The sequence below is a fragment of the Octodon degus genome, unplaced genomic scaffold (assembly GCF_000260255.1).
Source record: "Octodon degus isolate 3935 unplaced genomic scaffold, OctDeg1.0 scaffold00095, whole genome shotgun sequence".
NCBI lineage: Eukaryota > Metazoa > Chordata > Mammalia > Rodentia > Octodontidae > Octodon > Octodon degus.
The window spans coordinates 7041657-7063712 of NW_004524671.1; the positions used below are offsets into that span (position 1 = coordinate 7041657).

At 41.8% G+C, this 22056-nt stretch overlaps 1 protein-coding gene across 6 annotated transcripts in view; it reads right to left on the bottom strand.

Annotated features, from left to right (window-relative positions):
• The window catches only part of Pcsk5 (proprotein convertase subtilisin/kexin type 5), a 433314-nt gene that overhangs the window by 155185 nt on the left and 256073 nt on the right, over positions 1-22056 (bottom strand). For all 6 annotated transcript variants that reach the window (XM_023722966.1, XM_023722964.1, XM_023722965.1 and 3 more), the window contains 4 exons: positions 17669-17786; positions 15752-15940; positions 4033-4169; positions 1643-1786 (listed from right to left, as the gene is read on the bottom strand). In XM_023722966.1, coding sequence (XP_023578734.1) covers positions 1643-1786; positions 4033-4169; positions 15752-15940; positions 17669-17786 — 588 coding nt within the window. The remainder of the gene's footprint in view (positions 1-1642; positions 1787-4032; positions 4170-15751; positions 15941-17668; positions 17787-22056) is intronic.

Consider the following 22056-nt stretch of genomic DNA (forward strand, 5'->3'; position numbering starts at 1 on the left):
CATACCAGAGTATTTTCATCAGAAAGCATGGAATATTTCCCTTATAAGAGTAACATGTTATATCAAAATACCTAGGTATAACATGATCAAGAAGCAAACTACATAAAATTAAAAAGATCTCACTGAAATAGGAAGACACATATGTTTTATACAGAAAAGCTACATATTATAAAAAACAATTCTTTCCATGAGCTTGCATGTAAATTCAAATTAAATTCCAATGGGACTTCTAAAGGGTACTTAGTAAACAATTTAAAAATTTATTTGAAAAACAGCAGCAGGGCAATCATTTCTATGAAAATGGGAAGCAGATGTTCAAAAAATATTAAAATACATCAGGCGGGCTGAGGGTGTAGCTCAGCAGTAGGAGTATACTTAGCATGTACGAGGCCCTAAATTGAACTGCTAACATCCCTGACCTCTCCCTATACACATACACACACAAAAAAGAAAAAACAAAAATAAACAAAACCCTCCACAAGAAACACTGCATGTGGCATTCATTTGAAAGTGGACTGATGAATGAGAAAAGGTGATACTAGCAAACATCTTGACATAAAAACTTATACTGTAAAGAAAGCACCATAAACCAATAAAAGAAAGGATGCTCAAGCAATGATGTTAATCTGTTTGGGAACTCAGGACAGTTTCAATTCACACTATATATCATAAACCTATATAAGTTCTGGGTGAGTTAAGGCTTAAATATAAAAAAATAAAAGATTACAAAATATAAAACAAAAAGATTCCCAGGTGAATAGTTAGCTGATATTCAGGGATAAAACTGCACTAAAAAACAAAACAAAACAAAACAAACAAACAAAAACCCCCTAGGACTGTGATATCTGAAACTAAAAACCCTTTAACATTGTTTTCTGTTAAATTATCACACAAAAAATTACACCGGGGAAACAAGCGATAATCGCAGATATGCTTTTTAATCAATATGAGATAATGTGAGACAGTAACAGGCTACGAGTTCCTATAATACAGGTCCGAGATTGAGCGCCTTCCTGAACAGGAAAGTGGGCAAAACCCAGTTGTATTTAATTCAGGGAGCCTCAGGGGTAAGTGTTTTTAGATTTACTAAGGCTCAAAGCCATAAAATATAAAAAAATGTTCTTTCTATTTTTTCTTTGCTGTTTTCTTTCCAGGCAGTGCTGGCAGGAATGAGCGCAATAAAAGGCCCACCGCTGGCCACGGGGAGACGGTGCATCGTGTGCGCAGCGCAGGCTGCCTGACTGTTTCCAAGCTGCGTGACCGATTACCCCCTCTGCGGCCATAAATCTTGGACTGGAATTCTATTCTAAAGGACTAACCCAAGATATAGACAAAAACTCCTAAATAACGGTGTGCATCTACATCTTGTTTAAAAGTAGTGTAAAACGAGGCAAACTGTGCATCTCAGATTATGGTTTAAATACTCCATGGTATGATCGGAGTATGACTGTGAGCTCTGAGACGACACTTACGGTTAGCTGAATACATGACTACATGATCAAACTGATAGGCACGCACAAAATATTTGGGAGGATGAAACATCTGACAATGTGATGTGTATTATCATAGCATATATTATTTTAGTCTCTCAGGGGGAGGGAGTATGAGCATTTTGAAAGTGTGACCCGTGCAGCCCACTCACCCGCATAATCCTCTGTACCGTAGTCTTCTGTGGGGTCCTCCACTCGGCTGTAGCGGAAACGCTCCACCTTAGGAAACTCATTGGTTGGGGAGTATGGCTGTACCGAGGTGCCATAGAGGACTAAGGACCATTCTTTCAATTTACCTGTAAAACCATCATATGATCCAATATTCATTCCTTCACTGAATCAAACTTCTGTTCTACTCAATTCTTCATGTATCTATCATTCAATGTTCATAACCACTATATAAACTAACTACTTTTGCTGTTTTTTGACACAGGGTTTCACTTTGTAGTACAGGCTGGCCTCAAATTCATGGCGATTCTCCTGCTTCAGCCTTCCCAGTTCTGGGATTACAGGAGTGCCCAGTTGATAAACTACCTTCCAGATTGTGCTGTCCCATATGGCAGCTACCAGCTGTACAGTTTATGGCTACTTCAATGAACAGAAGTTAATTGGAAGTAGACCACTCCCATCCCTGCAGAGCGTCTTCCACATACCACTGCAAAACAGCACTTGTAAGTCAAGAACGCCGTGAGACCACAGGGAGCGTCTCACCTCCTTTGGATGGATTACAAGGAACAGTCTGCTTTCGTTAGGTCCTTTAGCTCTTAGCTTCAAAAAGTTAAAGTTTTCAATGCAAATTAAAGAAAAAGGGAAAACTGCCTCTGAGCCATTAAGCTTCCCATGATTCACACGAAACAGAAGCAACCATTAAGAAGTGATTTAACACAAAAGCATTTCAAACCTACAAATATGCTGGGAGGAAGGCAGACCCCGCACCTCAAAATGCCTCTCACTTCGGCTTAGTACACAGGATCTGGGATGGCCAGCGCTGGGGTCAAGGGTAGTGTCAGGGGCTACAGCAGAGAGTGACCACTTTCAGCTGAGGGGCCTCCCATCCATCAGCACCTATAACCAGCACCAAATCTAGGCCTCAGGTTTCCAAGTACAGCGCTTGCTAGATGCTAGCAAGCATAGGCCTAGACACTGTGCAAATTTTATTCTATTGAATTTGATAGCAACTCTGAGGCAAGGTCTAGCATTCCCCATATCCTGGGGATACTGGTGGGGAAACAGATGCATAGAAGTTGCTGATTACACCAACTTCAGTAAGAGGGCAGATGAAATTAAAAACCATTCTGAATCCAAATCTTGAACTCTTTAACTTTTTTACAAATAATTCTAGGACTGTAGGAACCTGATATTGAGAAATAAGTACACAGATACTTCTTGGCTTATGATGAGAAAAATCGCTGTAAATTAAAAATATTATAAGTTAAAATTACTTTTAATACAGCCTACTAAATAGCATAGCTTAGCAGCATCTATTATAAAATGTGTGCATAATATTTATATTAGCCTTCAGCTAGGCGAAATCACCTAGCACAAACGTATCTTTTCAAAATGTTGAACATCTCATGTCTACACACCGATCAGTGTTTTGGGGACAAGATGGGATGTGAAACCACAATATCGCAAAAGCACCAGCAACATGGTCCAAAGGGGACCAGCTACCTTTTCTCATACTTGGTTGCCTTGCTGGGGCCATGGCTTACTGCCTCTGGCCAGGATTGCAAGAGAACCCTGCCCTGCACATCACCAGCCCAGGAAAAGACCTGAAGTCAGAATTCAAAGTAGATATGGTTTTTACTGAATGCATGGTGCCTTCACACCATCATAAAGCTGAAGTCTTAAAGCAAATAATCATTAAATCCAGGATCATTCACAAAGGACTAATTTTTTTCTGACATGTACATAGGGCCAGTATAGCTAGTTTACATGCGATTTATTCTTGCTGGCTTTTCTTTGCATTCATTTCCACTACCAGGGTGGTGTTCAGGCTCAGTCCTAAACGGCACTCCACAGGTAGAGGCTAGAGGCATCGGGAAATGATGTCTTCTCTGCCCCGAGATGACAGTAGAAGGGCAAATCTACTTCCCTCAGGGCATTTCTCAAGTGTATCAATGGAATATACAGTGCAGTGACACTGCAGCTCACCTTATCCACAAGGCAGCCTAAAACCTAGTTGATTCTGGATCTAAGAAAGTATCCTCCAACACGCTTTGAAGAACAGTGTCTCGAAATTAACTGTATCCTTGGTGCCACTTCTAAAGGGCATCATAGGCCCATTAGGGATATCCTTACATAAACTCATCTCTAATTATCACTCATGATGCTGTCCCAAGAGCCAAGCAGGTGTCAGTGTGATGTTCTTGAATTTCCAGACCTGGGAGCTAAATTAACTTCTTTTTGTTATAAAGTATTCAGCCATGGTATTTTATTACAGCATCCCAAAACAGATTTAGATATGTGAGAACATTTTGATCAAAACACCTCCCATCATTTTCTTATATCATACATTTATTGATAGACAGGAAGCTCTCACCTGGAGTCTTGAAGTTCCGCAGCTGAGAGGGTGTATCATAAACTTCAAGGATCCAATCACCAGCAGCTTGCTCTCCCCAGCAATGAATGGTCATGAACTCCCAATTTTTAAATCCTTCCATAGAATGGTCAAATAACCTGAAAGAGAATCACGCAACATCACCTGGTATGGAACTTAAAATGCAGTGAGGGCACAGACAACACCACAACCCGTGACTGTCTGCAGTCAACATGTTTAGCTGCACACTGGAGCTGCCTTGGCCCTGGAATCAGCAGTTGGCAGACCCACGTGTACATCAATGTCATGTGCTAAGCAAACAGGCTTGGGGCTGGCCACGCAGGAGCAAATCTACAAGGACTGACTACATGGGAAGCAGGGAAGCTAGGCTGAGGAAGGCCCTGCCCACAGCGCTGACAGTAAAGTGTTGAGGATGTGGAGTAACTGCAACACTTTCATGGAGTTGAGAGGAACGCAAAAGCGCTACAGCAAAGTCACCATAAAACTAAAATAACCTCTTTTAAAGATCTTTATCCAGGAGAAATATGTCTGCAGAAGTAATTCCACTGGAGTATTCTTTTTTTTTTTTTTTTTTTGAGACAGGGTCTCACTATGTAATTCAGGCTGGTCTTGAACTTATTACATGGTATAGGTTGGCCTTGAACTCAAGGTGACTCTCCTGCTTCAGCCTCCCAATTGCTGGGATTATAGGCATGCATAATGAGTGTTCATAATTATCACAATCTGTATATAACTCTAGTGACCATCAGCAGGCGAATGGGTAAATGAATTGTGATATATTAATGCAATGAAATGCTATTTAGTACTAAAAACTAATTAATATAGATAGTTGTACAATTATAATTAACATATAATATATACGACTATACATAAGAATTTCACAAACATATGTTAAGTGAAAGAAGCCAGACACAAAGACTACATATTTTATGATTTGGTCAATCTTATTCTAGAAAAGGTAAAACTATAAGTAAGGAGTCAGCAGGTGTCAGGGGCTTATGAGGGGAGTGATTGAATTGTTTTATATCTTCAAAGGAATGGCATGTGGCTAAACAACTATATGAGTTTGTCAAAATTCAGTGTTATTCTTGTGAAAAACTGAATTGTTTACATATAAATTTTGGCTCAGTAACTAGATTCTCCCCATTATTCTTATGCAGTTCAAGAAGTCAAGGCTATACTCTCAGCTGAGGTATTCTCTTTTGATCCTTCCAAACGCTTTCCAAGTTCTTAACTCCCTACATGAAGTATCCCTCTGATTGAAGTACCTAGATTCACTGCTTCCTGTGATGGGGTCCTGAAGTGTGCAAGAAAATAACACAACTAAATCTGTGACAGAGAATAAAGATGCGTGAGTGGACAAGGAGCACATGCCATTTGCATCAGAATATAATGCACATGTGACTATCCAAACACCCAGAAGACCCTGAAGGCATTTTCTTTTTAATTTTTTTCCATAATTTTATTGAGAAATAAATAGCAATGAGACAGTTTCAAATCAAATCGGCAGGGCAGTTCCAATAATTAACACACTGCATACTGTCTTCCCAGTGGTTATTTGTTGTATAAGATGCAGACATGATATCCTATTTACAAACACTATTAGAACAAATCCCTCTATTCCTTGAATTAAGAGAATGTAGCTACATATCTAACTTAACCATTTTGAACACACAGATACAAAATGGTCATTCATCTGTAAATATTATAGGTGTGTGAACTCAGCAAAATATTCCCAAACAGTCCAGTAGTCCATAGTAGTACTGAATCTTCCACTTGACTGGCAATGTCAGAAGTTGTTGATCTGAGTCTCCTACAGCTCAACATAACAACATAGCTTTACTTCGTATACTTCGTTTTCATACTTTTCTGCGGGATGGTTAAGACCAAGATAAAGCAAGACCTATGTAACAAGAATTGTAGCTTTTGGATCGGATAAGGTCAGTCAAATCCCCTCAGGATTTATCCTGAGACCCTGTACTTCAGATTGTAGATCCTTTGTCAGTGTCAGCCATGTGGATGAATCACAGTCATTGTTTGGCCAATGTGCTCTCTGTGAAAGCCTGAGAGAATATTTTCTCTCCATGTGACTCTCCTTAGGCACACTCTACATCATCGATCACTTTCCTCTGTGGCCCCATAATCTCCTTGATCAGAAAATTTGGGACACAACTGAGTTACATGATGCTACAGTACAGGTTCTCATATGTCCTGAGTCTTAATTGACCTGGGAAGGCTAGGGCTAAAATGTTGACTTTCCTTGAGGCCCTTCTTTTTCTCTAATTTTGGTCTGCAAACTTGGGTTGTTAAGCCTCCAGAAGAGAAGCTTATTGTTATTTACCATACAACCTAGGCTGTTGAGCTTAACCTCACTATCTGTCTGAATATCAAACATCTTAGGCATAACATGGGACAGGTATTTTTCATCAAGTATTGCTATGTTTAACTTTAAGTTCCTCCAGAATATGATGGAAAGAAATTTAAAAAATTAAAATATATTTTAAAAATAGGAATAAAGAATGATATATATTTACACATAAGTCCAGAAATTTAACCATCTGCAACATTGTAGTAGGACAGTCCTGCCAACACTTCTTTTCCTGTCTCCTGCCTTCATTCACCACCCACTTCTTGAAGATATTTTCTATGAGGTGGAATCTCTTGGTGACAAGATGGGACATAAGACAAGAATTTTTTGTAGTTTTCTTTTTAAAATTCTATACAACTATTATTTTATTGAAACAATAACAAAATAAGAATAAATTGAGAATTAAGAGTGGTAAAAACAGAAGGAAGACATCATTAGCAGTACCTTAGTGGCCACATCTGGTTACTTTCCTTCAGTGGAGACAAAGGAAAAAAAGTGAGGGCTACACAGGAGATGCAGTCCACTTGTCTTAATTTTATGTTCACCAAGTAAACCAAGTGGTTATAATTTCACTTTCTAGGTTTGTCTTTCTTTGGGAGAAAGTACACCCTTCTAAAACAAAAACCAACCAGTTTAGTCTCCTTAAAATAACATAGTAGAGTTTGACCTTTTAAAAAGATATTATATTAACAATGTTCGCGGCTTCCTCTAAAATAATAGCTGGAGGGGGCTGGTGAGATAGCTCAGTGGACTAAAGCTCCTCCTTAGGCAAACACAGGGACCACAGTTTGATCCAGGCACCACATGCTGAGCCAGCCCTGTCCCCAGGGCAGGCTGAGCAGGCCAGGGTCTGGGCAAGGTGGCTCACCCCTATAATCCCTGCACTAGGGAGGCTGAAGATAGGAAGATCACCATGAGTCTGAGCTGCATAGTGAGACCCTGCAACAACCAAATTCATTAAAATAAATAAATAATGAAATAAGACCTGGAGTCTAAAACTGGGTTCAGTGACACAAGATTAGATTGGGTTAAGTAAACAAACCCCAGATATAATCTCCACAGAAAGGCAATGAAAAAGAAAATCACCCAATACCTGTTTCTTAGCCTTTGGAAAGGTGGCATAAGCCAAGTTGAATAGATACCTTTCCTGCAGGACACTTCTGCCCTTTGGAATAACATGTGTTTGAAAATTTCCCCAGTGGAGTCACTGAATTTCAAACCTAAGTACACTCTCTCAGGCCCGCCTTTTCCTCCCCACTCCTCGTCCCCTCCTTTCTTCCTCTCCTCCGCTCTTCCCTCCAATCCCTTTCCCTCTGCCCCCCCCCCAATCATAACTGTGTATTACTGGGGAAGGCTATGTTACCTTCTGAACAGGTCTCTGTAGCACCTTGAGCAGGCACACATGGGACTGGTGACAGGGTCCCATGATGACAGGGCTAAGTGTGGCATGTTCACACTGTGCCTGGGCCTTGCGAAAGGATTTATGGAAATCCTACCATTCTTTGCACAGACACAGTAGGCAGGAGGGTTTGTTTCACAAGTTTATGATTTAAAGTTGGACTTGGCTGAGATGAAACTGCCATAGAGTTCCCAAGCTAGAACCCCGGGTGTATGAATGTTAGGCAAAAGCCAATGCAGTGATAGAAGGAATTTTCTTTATTTTATTTTACATATTTAGTACAGAGTCCATAGGGTCTCACTACACAGATTGGATTCATAGTGATCCTCCTGTTTTCAACCTCCCAAGTGCTGGGATTATAGACGCACGCCACCACGCCCAGTTTCAGTCCCCTTCTCAGTGTACCCTGGGGGGCGGAGCTGGCATGGCACGCCCAGGATAGAACCCTGGTCCCTGAGCCTGCTTAAGCAGGCTAGCTTTAGTCCACTGAGCTACCTGGCTGGTCCAGAAGGAATTTTCGTAAGCTGCCCTTCCTTCCGGAAATGTGCCAACATGGAAATGGAGAGGTGGAAAACCAGTGCAGAACCACTTCACTGCTAGAATGCAAACGCCAGTCCTTTTGAGACACGGTGCCATCTGAGGGCACTGAAGCCATAACTTGTCACAGAATAGGGCTCCACAAGTACCAAACTTAAAAGCAGCTCCCAGACAGTTTAGATAGAGCATTTGGCTCCCTGCCTCATATCCCAAACTACAAAGGGGACCTGGGGCCGCCACTGCATGGGGGGCAGTCTTATTTCCACAGCCGCAGCCAACTTTTCGTTACTCACGGGCCAATTATTTGACTGTTGGATTAATAGGCCTATGTTTCTTCCCTTCCATTCTTTCCCATCCACCTTGGAGAATCACTCCCTGGCCACCAATTACTGTGTAACTGCATTTGGAACAAAAAATTAAATACAGACTGGATGCCAAGAAGATTATTTGTAAATCAAAGCCCAAATAGAAGTTTCAAAGCTCGGGCTTTATCTGTGTTTGTCTGTGTCCATGTAGCTGAGCCGCTGGCTCTGAGGTCTCCTCGCTTTGGGCACAGTGGAGATGCTCACTAGCTCCATGTGAATGTACGAGCTGAGAAGGGGACCATGCAGCCAAACATGACCGCAACGCACAGACAGCTAACCAGGCTCCCACATGGCCAGTCTCACCCTTTCCTTTCTAATCATAGATCACTTCACTAGGAATGCATCATTCCATATTTTGATTCTAATTCAGTGTTTCAATTACTTTGTACTCATAATACTGTTCACATTTTTCAAAAATAGCATCTTCTGCATTTAAAATAAGGCAATGTAGGCTGTGGAGGGGTTTGATAGCGCAAAGAACCATTTGTCCAAGAGAATCCAAAGCGACACCACGGGCATTTATTAAGGAGATTCTAATTATAGGGCCAGCTAAAAAACTCAGATGTCCAATTGGAACATCTGCGGTAGGCTAACAGCAGAGAGGCATGACATGCGCCAACATTAGTAGTGTGGGGAAAATATTATTTACACAGAGCTAGAGTGCTAAAAGCCAGGGCAGATTAACCCCGTGCCTGGATCCGCTTCTGCGGCAGCGAAGCTCGGATCTGTCAGAGCTGACTTCATAATCACACACTCAGTGAAGTGATGTAGGGTTGTGATGGCACAGACGCACCGTAGCCCTGGCCCTGTGAGCAATTTTCAAATAAATTACTTTGGAGGAAGCCTGGTAGGAAAGACTTGCCATTAAGCGTAGTACATCCCTTTGAGGAATTAACTCAGGAAATAACTCATGATTACTAATCTCCTCCCCCTAAAGAGTCTAGCCAAGTATCAAGGCTACAGCATTTTTCTATAATGTTATGGCAAATAATAACAAGGCATTTTATAAGTACTGACAGCTATGTGTTATTATATAATTATTTCTAAAATTGAAAATGGATCTTAATTTCAGAAGCACCGATTACTACTCAAACAGTATTTATTACTACACAATTAGACATTAAACCAATATTCTTGAAAGATTTCTCTTTATTTATTATTTGTTAATTTAGCCAGCATGTCATCACAATTTGAGGACCAACTTAGTGACTGTGTGAAAGCCTCACTGGGTGCAATTTTGAGTGAGTTTAAACTTTTTTTGAAAAGCTCAGATTCCACAAGTTTCGATCATTTGCTTTTGAGATCCGATAAAACACACCATTTTGTTTTTCTGTTTCCTAATGCAAACTGCTTCTTTAATAAAGGTTGAGAGAAATATTCTGGTTCTAAATGTTCAGAATACCTAAAAATGATAATTTTTTTTGAATATTATTGTCAAATCCTTTGCTAACCCCTAAATGCATTCCTTCTTGAGGGTACATGATATAAATCCTTAATCTTCTTGAGGATTTATTCCATTTTATAGTAGATGGTTTTTATTTAAGAATCTGTTTTATATTATACACTCCTTTGTAAATTACTTTCAGAGTCTGCAGCAGCATACCACTCACAAGCTTTTTGATGACATAAAAAATTATAAGAATGTGTATGGAAAGACTGGGTGATCTTTTAAGTTGGGGCTAAGGTATAGAGGCCCCTGCCCCCTCAAGGTGTGGTCTTTGGATAGGCAGCTTCCATCTCACCTGGGAGTGTACAAGAAAAGCAGTCCTCGGACTTCACCCCAGACCTACTGAATCAGAATGTCTGGGAAAGATGCCCAGCTCTCCGTGTTCGCTGGAATCATTTACCAGGTGCTCCGTAAGGACTGTGTACACAGCTTTCCTACTTACGAAGCAGACTTTTGAGGCACTGCAGTAAGTACTTGCTATCTGGTCCCTTACTTAACGCTTCTTCCAGTCTTGTGGAGCAGGTACTGTCATTGCTTTATGACTGACAAAGTCCTTTTCTCCAAATTCAAACACAGACATCAGCAAAGTCAAGAGATGCTCAGCAATGCCTGATTCCAAAGGTTGTGCCTGGTTTTCCATGAGGGCGGCAGTCTCTTCAGGATGGGGCTGTGCTGCGTATCACACTTTCACTGTGAAAGGTAAGTTCTACTGCAAGCCACACATGGATTTTTACATACACTGGAGCATTACAAATGTCAATGGTCTGTCACTGAACATTGGGTAGGGCAGTGATAAGAATGATGAAAGTATCAACATTACATTTTAAACAGTCGATTAGACAACCCTATAGGTTTCACTAACCAGAAAGTGTACCGTCTTTCTACTTAAGAACATAATCAGAAGCAGAGATATTCTTCTATAATCAAATTTGGGAAGCAAGGCAAAGTTTCAGCTTTCAGTCAGAGGCGAAATTGGGAACAGCAAGTCCATACAGCTAAACTAAAGCTAAAACCCAACTGAGTTGGGAGTGGGAGAGATTAGGGTGCGGTCCAGACCCAAGATGGCTTCTCAAAGTTCTAACAAATATTGTTGACAGAAGAATGTGGTGGAACATGGCTTCATTAGATTTTTTTTTTCTACATAGGCAGAATTTGGCTGTGGTATGTTAAAAGCTTCCACTGAAAGTTGCTCTTGTCTAAAATCTCTAACATTGTTTTCAAGGAAGCCCAGCTCCCCTGACTCCTCCTGACACACCTGACCTCCACATTCTCCACACAAGCAATCCATTTGCTGTCTATGTTCAGTTTGGTTTGTTTTGCTAGGCAGGATATAGAGGCCAGTGGAGGACTGTGAGTGAGGCAGGACAGGAGAAGGACAAATGTGAGGAAGGAGCTGCCATTTGTCCTCTCCAGGGCTGTTCTGTTGAGCCGAGCTCCAACCCACTAAATTACTACAGTGGCTTGCCGGGGAGCTGGCCTGCAGCTCCCGCTAGCCTGCAGTTCTGAACCCTGCTGCGTGCTGTCCTCACCGAGCACCTGCAGACACTTCGGCAAGCCAGTCTGGCTTGTTCCCACAGCTGTTCTCTGTAGGGGTTGAGGCAGGTGCCCCCCACCCATGCCAGGCGAGGGCTCTGACAGCCCACACAGATGGGACTGAAGTGTTTGGCATTTTGCAGAGGAGAGACTGTCAAGGAATTGCTTGGCCAAGGGGACAAACATGACTGAAAAAACGCACTGAAATGTCTAGGAAAATAGGGACCTGTGGATTGCCAACTATGAGCAGCGACCAGGCCTTCAGGACCCCAAAAGAGGGTACATATCTTGTCAATCATGGGAAGCAGCACAGTCACAGATAATAAGGCCGAGGAAGGACCTGCCATTCCAGCTCTTCTCTCCTCACAGTGTGTGTCTCCAGGGTTGGAGTCACAGAGGGGAGATGACGTTTAGTGAGCTCCATATTCTGGGTCTGAGCCGGCTTCCAGCACCTCGCTTTCTGCAGTTGGCTGTGAGTGGGCAGGGGGACGCGTCAACATGCTCACTAAGTTCTCCACACTGCCTGCCAGGCTGGTGGGACGGGGAATTCTAGGCCTTACAGAAGAGCTGCACCTCTTGGTAGGGAGAGATGGATGAGACCAGTAGGCCCCGGCCCCAAGAAGCCCATCATCCTCTCGGACCAGCCCTGTGAGAGAAACTTTGTTGTAAGCTTTTTGTAATTCCTAGTTTTAAGCTGTTCTTTGCTTTACCTGAACCTCCTTAGAAATCTTGATTTCTTTGAAAGAGAGAGAGAGAGAGAGAGAGAGAGAGAGAGAGAGAGAGAGAAAGGTAGGTGTTGATCACCTCTCTGTGGCTGGGACAAAATACCTGCTATCTACAGCTTAAAGAAGAAAAGGGATATTTTAGCTCACAGTGCTGGCTAGCTGGCTACAGGGCCAAAACAATAGAGCAGGAGTCATGGTGGAGTGGAGCCACTCAATTTCTGAGCACAAGGAAGCACCAGAGAAGGGGTCCTGGGATCAGATGTATCCCCACAACACCCAGAAGTGTGCTTCTCTAATCCCCTAGGCACCTCTCAAACCAGTCAAGATTAACATTACATCACAGTAGGTGTCTATGAGGGAAACTACTGCTTTTACGAATAATCTGAGACATACTTCTTCAAAATCTGACTTACTGTTTTCCTGAGGAAAAACACTGTCTTGCTGCTGGGCATGGAGGACAGCAGGAGCAAAGTGGGTCCTCCCTTCTCTCTTCCCCACCCCTTTCTGTGCTCCCGCTTCCACTCCCAGTTCTCCATCCTGGGCTGTGTTTGAATCAGAGCCAAAGTGACAGGACAAGAAGACTTCTTGCCAATAAGCCCAGAGATGGAGAGTTTTCCAGGAGAGATTTCCTTCAATAAAATGAAAGTCTCCGAATATGCCAGAGGAAAGAATGCCAAAGGAAACTGTCTTCGCCAGCTGTCTCGGTAGGAGGCACACTGTCCGTGTTAAACACAACAGAAACAGGGGGCCTGGCCTGGGGAGGGTGGTTTTGGGGTGAGGTGCAGCTGTTTTACATTTCAGGCAGCAGCTCAGATCAAGGTTTTGGGGGAGCTGTGAACAATGAATTCTCAACATCTTTCCCATCTCTTGGGGCTCCCAGGTCCTTGCATCTCCAACTGTTACCTCATTTGATGGCCACATATGTTCAGGACTGAGAGGAAGGATATATAAAGGCAGCATTTTAAGAAGATGCTGCAGATTAGAAACTCTAAACACAGACTTTATTGTTATTATTTTGCAGTACCAGGGATCAAACCCAGGGTCACTCTACCACTGAGTCACATCACTAACCCTATATTTTATTTTTGAGTCAGGGTTCACTAAGTTGCCCAGGCTGGCTTTGAATCTGTGATCCTCTTGACTCAGCCTCCAGAGACCCTAAGATTACAGGCGTGTACCACTGCCTAATGAGCGAGAACTCTACTTCTAATAAGATGATCTTGGTGGGGGGAGACTGAGATAGAGCCTGTGAGCAGTGTTGACGGAGCATCTGAAATGCCTTTTTCTTATCTCTGCCACAAGTCATGTAGCACTCTTGAATTCAGCAGCTTGCAGAGAACAAAGCAGATGTCAACTGGGAAGGGATGCATGTGAGTGACAGTCAGGGACCTCGCAACCCACCAACGCCTGTGATGGAATCTGTTGTGCCTCTGATTGCGAGTTTCCCTACTGAAGTCATTTTGAGGGAAGCCAACAATACGTTGCAAAATACGCAGGAAGAGCCCAGAAAGAAGAAGAGGCTGAGTTTTCTACGCAAATAGCAATAGTGAGGGAATGTTTTCTTATGAGGGAAGGGCTAGGAGCATAACACACATATGAAGCAAACCTCTGCACTTCACACTGTTTTACTAGGGTACTCTTGCAGTTTAAATCCAGATGAATATTGATAAGAAAGAAAGAAAAAAAGAAAGAAAGAAAGAAAGAAAGAAAGAAAGAAAGAAAGAAAGAAAAATTCAAGGGCACTTCTGGACTTGGGTGACAACAGTGGATGAGACCATGTAACTGCTCACTGGAAAGAAGTACTAGGCAGGTTGTAGCAATTACCTGGCAGGCACCAGCTGAGACCCCTTTGTTTGCAGCAGGAAGAGGGTATGGAGGAGGTGCCCAGGGACCCGATGCCAACGCATCCTTATGCCTTTGCACCTGGGCAAAGCTGCACTTCATGCTTGGACAGCCTGAAGCTCCTCAGGCTCTATTGGAAGTTATTGCTTTCTAGGAAGAGCTTAGCATGTGCCCGTGGAGAAAGGGGTGGAACAGTCCAGGTTCTGCGCTCCTGATCCTGCCTCCTTGGAATGCTACTGTTCTCTTCTCACTATCTTACAATGGATAAAGAGTGGTGATCTCTTGGAGCAAAGGGGTGCTGGAAATTTCATTCTCACATTTGGTTCTGCAGGGTGGCTTTGACCCTGGGCTCTCAGACCCTCTGGCCATTGTTCACATTGAGTAAAGATCTCCTCTGTCGTATCACCTGCCACATGGACATGTGGCTATGGCTACTTGAAAGGTTCACTTTCATTTAGGCTGCACAGGCCACTGATGATATGGTTTCTGTTTCCATGAAATGTTAAATTAAACAAGCTTTTAGGCTTGGTTGTGGCTTATACCTTAGAACCACAATGGACAGAAGGTCTGGGAGACAAGTTCCCCCCACTGAGCTCCACCTACTGCCAGGCAGGTCATTTCCCCAGCCAGTGAAGAAGTTCATGGAGCAAAAGAAAACTTGTAATAAAATGTTCTCACTTTATTCTTTTTTGAAATTGAATTCCAGACCTCATGTTTGTCAGGCAGGCACTGTGCTGCTGAGCTATATCCCTGGACCTCTGACCTTATTCTTTCAGCAAGATTTTAGTCGGTACACAATACAGTTACTTACTTGCAGGTTAATATTTGGAAAAGGAAAAGAAAAAAAAAGAAGAAAAGAAAAGAAAAAGAAAAAGGAAAGAGGCTAAAAAAAGACACAGGTGTCCTCTAGGGCAAAATGAACTAAAGGGCCAACATCAAAAGCAGCAGTGCACAAATGTTAGCCCGCAAGCCGACCTGGCTGGCTGCCTATATGGGAAGGGTTTTTTACTAGAATCTTCGTGTCCTTTCATTTCTATTGTCTATGGAGGCTCCTGCACTCTGACAGCAGAGCTGAGTGGTTGGGGTAGAGACCTGGCCTACAAAGCTCAAAATATTTATTTTCTGGCTCTTTGCAGAACAGAATTGCCAACACTAGTTTAAAAAATAGAAGAACCAGAATTTCCTTTAACTTTGGAAAGTTAAGTGTTTGGGCAAGAAAATTCAGTTAATCGGTAACAAATGTCATCAGGCACATCAGAGGGAGCATTACAGCTTTTCTGAAGCATCCTTTTATTATCCAGCTATGACGGGCCATACTTTTCCATGCTTATAGATGCTGAGCAGCTTCCCAGTCTATGCTTCGGATCAGTGAGATCATGACATGCGAGGACCCCCATAGGAGTAAAGAGCAGCAGATCCTCTCTACCTCAAGGGGAGCTGAGTGTTGCTGTGACCCCTGTTGGTGGGCAGAAGCCATCACTGTACCTGTTGGCCAATAGCTGGGATCTGGTTCCTGAGGGTGAGGTCAGGTAGATGGCCAGGTCTCCTCTCCGGGGGTGAGTGATGGTGACACGTACAACCACGTGCTCCAGGTAGTTGACATAGTGGTTGGGGTTATCAGAGCAACCTGAGGCTTTGTAGATGGAGCGGATTGCACTGTTGGGGCGAATCGTCCTGTAATAGGGAGAAGGAGAGAGAGGGAGAGAGAGGGGAGATGTGAGCAAATGTGCAGCTGAGTTCAGATGAGCAATTCTGGAGGCTTGGCGTGAGGCTGCAAGATAAGCAGGCAGCTGGCCTGTGGACATTAAGTGACCACAGTGCTAATACCTAAATCATCAGGCCACCTAGAGTATTAATGGTTAGTGAGGAGGATGCAGATGAGGAGGAAAAGGGCAATCAAAAACCTTTTTATCTTCATGTGAGTAGTGGGTTGCCAACTGGGCTGTGCCTTGGCATCATCTTGTTAAGATATAGACATGGGTGGGTCCCAGTTAGAGTGGCTAACTGCACATGTTTATTTCTGAGTTCTCAGGTGACATGGGTGTGGATGACCTAGGGAAGATGCCCTGAGAATGACTGTATGGTGGTGGTAGAGCAGTGGCTTGGGAACATGCACAATCTTGGCTCCAATTCTTGGTTCACCATTTGTGCCATAACCCAAGGGCACACTATCCTCCTCTCCAGCTTCCTCCTATGCCACAGTCCACTGCCTGGTATACTCTGAGCTTTTCACCATGAAGACCTTGAACTCTCTACTCTGCTTGCAGCCCTTTTTGGCTGTGGTTAACTCTCCTTCCTCCTTCAAGACCAAAGCTTACATTTGACCTCATCAGACAAGAGGCAAAACCTTCTAATTTCGTACCTTTACAATTTTTCAACATTCATTTAGAACTTCTTGGTATGTGCTCATTCCATCTTTCTTGTTTGTCTTCTTCTCAAAACTCTAAACTTCATAAGGGAAGGAAGCAACTTTTATCCCTTTCCACTTTCTCCCTAATAACTAGCTTAGTGCTCATGTCTGGGAGTACAAGAAAAGCAGTGGCTGAATTGGTGAATGAGTTTGTAAGTGGATAAACAAAAAACTGCACTGATATCACTGTCTCATTTATCAAATGGGACAAACACCCAAGTTATGCACAAATTTTAAGAAAACCATATATGGGATTTCAGGCATTTGGCTTGGCTCATAGTAAGTGTTCAGGAAATATTGACTAACTTTTTACTCTTTTTTTTCCTTTCTTACTCTTCAAGACAGTAGAATGGGAAAAGAAAAAATTACTTTCTGCCTTATAACAAATTTCCTCAAGAAACTGTAAGGTCCCTGGTATCACCATAAACTAAAGTTTTTATATAAATATTCTTCAGAGACAGTGGTCTCTGAGGAGAAAGCTATGAAGGAAATCCCATGAGGCCACTGAGCAGGAATATGGCACCTGAATGTCACACCTAGGAGTGCTTTTATACAAACTGTTCGGTGAATACTCTCTGGGGCCTGCACAGCTAACCCCGGGGAGCAGACCCTTGTATCTTGGAGTGAACTGTACGCTCGTGAAATTTACATTTTATGTTACTCTTTGGAGAACAACATGGTTTGCAGTGAAATTTCCAGCACATGCTTTGAAGTACATCAACCTCTGGAGAATATTATACACCATCAAATAGAGATCTGGACAGAGTAACAAACTTTGGAATGCCCACTGGTAAGGGGCTGCCCAACTCCTTTTGCTTTTAAGGATCCTAGGGCTATACTAATATGGTTTTCACAGCTTAGCAGCCTAGACATTTTATCACAATGCTATAATTACATCAGAAACAAATTACAGAAGTTTCTAGCTTTCCAGTGTAAGCTGGCCTCTCTCTTTTCAGGGCATGATCATGCTATCTGGCGGTTGCAAACATTACTTGATTTGTCGGTCTGTGCTCTCCACACACACGTGCTGCTGGGGGACAGTGGTCCACTTCTCCGCCTCCATCACCATGGCTTCTGCATCCATCAGTCCAAATCCATAGAGATGGCTCACTGTGGAAGGCAAGAGGCAGTCAGCTTCACTGTGTTCAGTGGCAGCCTATGCTCCATGTGTTGAGTTCTAAGGTCCCCCCCAAAAGACCTCTGACACATCCCCATGAGATCCTAGCTCTCTTTCCAGCAAAACACTGAAAACCAAACCAAACCAAACCAAACCAAACCAAAACACCTCAAGAAAATAAGATGAATATACATGTATTAGTCATTGATACTGTTGATACTAGTGACACAGCTATTTTTTATGAATTGTTGCTACATCATGCTGGCTACCCATCTACATGTCTATCTTTAATCCGCCCAATGTCTGGTTTTAAGGAATTAGTGTGGTCTTGTCACCCTCATGGATGAGAGAACTGAGGAACAGAGAGAAACTTGGCCAGGACCAAGCAGCGTGTAAGCAGCGGAGCTAGAATCCAACGCCCACTGTTCTGTTCTAGGGTCCCAATGTTATTCACATTAAAACATAATAACTGTTGATTTTGTGAGATCAAATAGTTAACAGAGTTAAAGACAGAATGTATAGAGTTTCTCATAGTGCAAACAGAACTCACATCTAAGAAATACCAACTCTAGGACATATCCAGTATTAGATTAAGTATTCCAGAACACATAAATTATTACCTTTCTTCTAGCACATAAAATATTCATTCATTTATATGCATAAAATATTTGGAGACCTCTAGACGTTTATGCCAGCTTCTGTTTTCCAATGTGTTAGTTCTCAGTTAGAATACCTATAGATCTAAAGCTGAATTTGGCATAACTGTCTCAGAAATGTCAGTTAAGTACAGAAATATTTTAATGATGATACAGCAAAATCTACATTAGCAGTTCTAAAAATACTTTAAAATTCCAGTTGAATACTTAAAATCTATAAATTGTATTAAACTATACCTTGTATCTTTAATTTACTAACTAATTAATTTGATGCAGGGTCTCCCTACGCAGTTCAGACTCAAAGCGATCCTCTAGTCTCAGCCTCCCCACTGCTGGGCTCACAGGTGTGTACCACTATGACCGTTTTTGAGGCCAGCATAGTGTGCCTGGGTTCTGATGCCAACATGTCATGTGGTACTAGGGATTGGACTTGGATCCTTGCACTTGTCCGGTAGGTGCTTAGACCATGCAGCTTTTCAATATGAAGTCATACTTTTACCAGATTTTCTCTAAGATGTTCCTGTTATGGCATTGTTTATGCAAGTATTTCTATAGTGGCCTATATTTATGTAGGGCATTAGGTTGGAAATCATGATGTTCTATGATACTATCTTAATCTACTTTTGAAACAACTTCCTCACCAAACCTGCCAGGACTGGACAGCTCCCAGTCAGAAATCTGACTCTTGCCCCACTGCTTTTCCTCATGACTAGCCTTGGGCCTAAAATTCCCATGGAGCTCTTTGTTTAGCATAGTCAAACCCTACTCTTCTAAGTTCTTAAAGGCCTACTGAACCTATCTTCTTCCTGAAGTATTCTCCAACTGATAAAATATCAAAAGATATTTCCTAAAACACAACCATCTGTGGCCAGTAAACATTTATCCTTTGTACTCTTATAACTAATCAATCCATTGACCCATCCATCCATCCATCTATCCATCCATTCACCCACCCATCCATCCATCTACCCACCCATCCACCCATCCATCCATCCATCCATCCATCCATCCATCCATCCATCCATCCATCCAATATAACAGGTCTTTTATCAGGCACTGGATTTCTACCTGTGCCATCAATTTCATTGGTAATTGACAGCATCTGCTACTATGTGTCCTTTTTTTCTTTCTTTTTTTTTTTTGGTGGAACTGGGCATTGAACTCAGGCCCTTGCGCTTGCCAGGCAAATCCTTGCTTATTCTACTGAGCCATCTCCCTGGCCCCTATGTGTCCTTTTACTCCAACTGCAATGTAACTGCCTGGCAGTAGGAACTGTCTTAAATATTTCTTTATAGATTTCATGAGAAATTTATCATAACCGTATGCACATGAGAGCACAAAGAAGTAGCCCTATTTACATGTAATTTGTTAAACGTAATTCTTAATAAGATAAATACAACTTTAATTCTAATGTCCTTGTTTTGGGATATAAGGATCTATCCTGCCACTATTACTAAGTTCATTGAATATTATTATAATATGCCCCATGTGAGAAAATCTGTGTAAAGAGCTGTAGAGTTCATTGTTTCATTATCAGGTAGTTAACCTGACAGGTCACCCTAAATTTTAAAAAATAATAATAAACTCACTTTACGATGCAAGGATATATTAGGATTTTTATACTTTTTTCAACTTTTACAATTTGTGATTCTTTTCTTTTCCTTGACTAAAAAGTAATGCATGTTATTGTGAAAGATACTAACTATATCCAGAAAAGCATAAGAAAATGTCATCAGCAATCTTATGAAAAACTGGCAATTTCTATAAACAATTTTAAAGTTTTACTTTAGTCACACAACACTGTGTAAGATTACTAAAGAGAGACGAAGTGGTCTCTTTGATGCAGGAGAAATGTCAAGTTTGGTCTTAGGGAAATGTGGGAGGCAGAGGACGGAGGACGGGCATAGAGTAGGTACTGGAACACAGACACGAAGAACAAGTTTTTTTGTGCTTCAGCTCATAGGGTGACCACAGCTCACAATAACCTATTACATATGTTATAAAGAACCAACAAATAGGAGTTCAGAGGTTCTGAATGTAAACAAATGGTAGGCAGATGGAAATACCGATCACCCTGAGTTGCTCAGTACACATGTTCATGCATTAATGTAGCACACTGAGCACACTGTGCTCCATATGTATGTACAGCTATTACATGTTACTTAATGAGAAAAAAATGTAAAGAAAGAAAATGAAAACAAGTTTCAGCTAAGAAAACCAAATCATAAAGCTCTTACTAGCTTTCATATAGCCCCTTTGTTCTCACTGTCATTTATCCATAGCCTATACCATCTCATCAGGCACATTCTATGGTGCTTCCTTTCCCTAGGAAAATTCAATGTTTTATCAAAGATATTACGCTATGCTTTCTTCCTGTTTATTCATTATGCAAACATCCTCCCATCCCCTAACTAGTGTCAAGTAGTTTAAACTAGTGTAAGACATCATTTTATCTCTTAGGGAGGGTAAGACTAAAAGATGGATTGGCATGGGGACAGTAGGAAGAGGATGTGGAGATCTGAGAAGGATCAATGACTTTGCATTGTCAAGGCAACCCTGAGGCCTCTTGGGGCAGCTCCCACCTGGGCACATGAGCTCATCCACTCCTCTTTTGCCCTGTCACCAGCTACCTCACAGCTCTTATGACATAAATTAAGAGTGATGTCAAATATAATCACACTTCATGCTTGTTATGCAACCGCTTAAGTAGCAAAGCACCTTGTGTCTTTATAAAGGTCTTCAATTTGTTTCCTTTTCCAATTCAAGTCCTATTCATCAAAGGACCAAAAACATCAAACAGATGTAAAGAAAAGACACTGGCTAGCCACAGTTAAGTTGCAAATGGATGGGTTAACAGAAATAAATTTTACTAATATGAATAAATGAAGAAACTGGATCTCATCACTGAAGGCCACAGTTAGTAATAAAGATTTACAATATTTTGAAAATATTCGGAATTATGTATCTGCTTCCAATCATGACACATAACCCAAGAAAAACACGAAATGAATGTCTCTTTGTTTTCCCTTTTGGGCAGGCAACATGGTAATTCCATACTGTTTGATAGGCAGTTGCTTTATTTGTAAACAGTAATGAGAAAATAATTCTATGGTAAAGGTTTGGGGAGATAAACTTCAAAACCAGATTTTAGGGGCTGGGGATGTAGTTTAGCAACACAAGTGCCTACCCAGCAAGTGCAAGGTCCTAAGTTCAATTCGTGCCACCAAAGCAAAATAAAACCTGTTGTCATTAGGGGAGATGATCATGAAACAGTTTGGAAGCACTAATAACTTTTTGTTCATATAAAATTCACACATCTAAAATGACCCCTAAATATACAAATACTGATTCACTTAATTATCTTAGATATTTGAGTTATACCTGGTTTGCCTGTCCTACTGCCCCAATGAGGACTCACAGGGATCAGTGGCTGTAGACTGCCTTGTTTAGAGAAAAACTTCCATAATACTTTGTGAAATGAATGAATGGAAGAGAGGGAATTTTTAATACACCAAGTGGCATAAAGCGTTCAATAGAAAACTGCCAGGGGAATTAGGGTGCCTGCTCTGTTTATTACTAACTTATGTAAAGTCATCAATAATACATG